The 1836-nt window shown below is 42.6% G+C and overlaps 1 protein-coding gene across 1 annotated transcript; it reads right to left on the minus strand.

Moving 5' to 3' along the window:
- Positions 1-49: 49 nt before the first annotated feature.
- LOC129504735 (olfactory receptor 52A5-like) lies at positions 50-1000 on the minus strand. Its single transcript, XM_055317579.1, has one exon. It carries the CDS (start codon positions 998-1000, stop codon positions 50-52), a length of 951 nt encoding a protein of 316 aa, XP_055173554.1.
- Between the last annotated feature and the right edge of the window lie 836 nt (positions 1001-1836).

Below are 1836 nucleotides of genomic sequence, written 5' to 3' on the forward strand. Positions count from 1 at the left end.
TTGGTTGTTCTTGTTATTGTTATTTGAGATAAAATGAGAGAGTAGGAAATCAAGATGGATTTTTAGAGTGAAAAATTTTGGTCACTCGATCTCGAATCTGTTTAGTATTCACCCCATATACTATAGGATTGAGCAAAGGAGGGACAAGAAGGTAAAGGTTGGACAGAAGAATATGAATGTAGGGTGGAATATGGAACCCAAACCTGTGTGTAAAGAAGGAGAAGAAACCAAGGAGATAAAACTCAAGGAAGACACAAATATGGGCAATGCAGGTATTGAAGGCTTTAAGCCTAGCTTCCCTCTGAGGCAGATTGAAGACAGTTATAAATATTCGGATGTAGGAGAGTGTTATAAAAACTACGTCTAATCCAAGTATAATGAAAGCCACAAAGAGACCATAGATCTTGTTGACTCGGATGTCTTCTGCTGCCAACTTCACAATGGCCATGTGCTCACAGTATGAATGGGAGACCACAGTGGTCCGGAAGTGTTTCAGCCGACATTTGATGAGGATGAGACATGGAGCTGCAAAGAGGGCTGCTCTGAGCGTCACTCCCACTCCAATTTGAGTGAGAAGTTTGTGTGTAAAGATGGATGCGTGTCTCAGGGGAACACAGATGGCCACATAGCGGTCCAGTGCCATGGCCAGCAGAATTCCTGATTCAATGCACTGGAAGGAATGGATAAGCCACATCTGAAAGAGACAGGCATCAAAGTATATTTTCGGCAGTTGAAACCAGAAGATGCCTAGCATTTTTGGTAGGATGCAGGTGCTGAGAGCAATGTCTGTTGCTCCAAGCATTGCCAGGAAGAGATACATGGGCTCATGGAGGCTGCGTTCTGATTTGATGATGACCAAGATCAAGGAATTCCCAAACAGAGATGCAATATACATGGCACAGAAAGGAATTCCAATCCAGAACTGCACAGACTCCAAGCCGGGGATGCCAATCAGTGTCAGCACCGGGGGCATGAAGATCGTGCCATTGAGCTTGAACATGTTGGCTCAGAGATCCCTGGTTCAGAGCTTCTGGTTCAGTGTGGCAGTGTGTGTTGAGTGTCTGTCTTCTGTTTTCTCTTCTCAACCTAGATTCATACAATCAGAGGCTGAATGTGGTTTCTGTAGCATTTTGTCACACATACTCATATTTTTGCTGAAGTATTTAAATGGGTCCCAGAAAGCAGAGATAGGCTCCCTGGATAACTTATCTTGGATTCTTATTTTGTCTTCTGTCTTTGTCTCCTTCCATTTCTCTCTCTCTCTCTCTCTCTCTCTCTCTGTCTGTCTCTTTCTCTCTCTTTTTCTGTCATGCATTCACACAGATACAAACACATACATATTCATACAAACATTTACTATGGAAAAAAAAATACTCATTCTAGTGAGTGTGAAATCTACTCTGCACAACTAGTTTTTGCATAACTAGTTAACTGTCTCATTCAAAATAGTTTGAACTCCTAAGTTAATAGGATTGTGGAACTTAAGATATGTGCTATGTATGACTTCTTGTTTTCTTACCAAAGAAGTTTTGGTCCAGTCCGTCAGACAGGCAGAGCTTAAAATAATAGTAATGACAAGAATGATATTAATGAAACACTCATTCTCTGGGACCTCGTCTTGATCTGGGGCAAATAAGTAGTCCCAAAGTGAGGGCTTTGTTCTCAGGAGGCGGAGCTATCTGGGGCAATGCCACATGACAAGCACTGGTGTAAAGGTATGCATATGGAACATGTGGAAGAGTATGTAAGAGTGTATTTGGAATCTGCCTTTATCCTGGGGCACCAGGGTGTCTCAGCGGTTAAGCATATGCCTTTGGTTCAGGGCGTGATTCTGGG

This window comes from Nyctereutes procyonoides, unplaced genomic scaffold (assembly GCF_905146905.1).
Source record: "Nyctereutes procyonoides isolate TBG_1078 unplaced genomic scaffold, NYPRO_anot_genome, whole genome shotgun sequence".
Classification (NCBI taxonomy): Eukaryota; Metazoa; Chordata; class Mammalia; order Carnivora; family Canidae; genus Nyctereutes; species Nyctereutes procyonoides.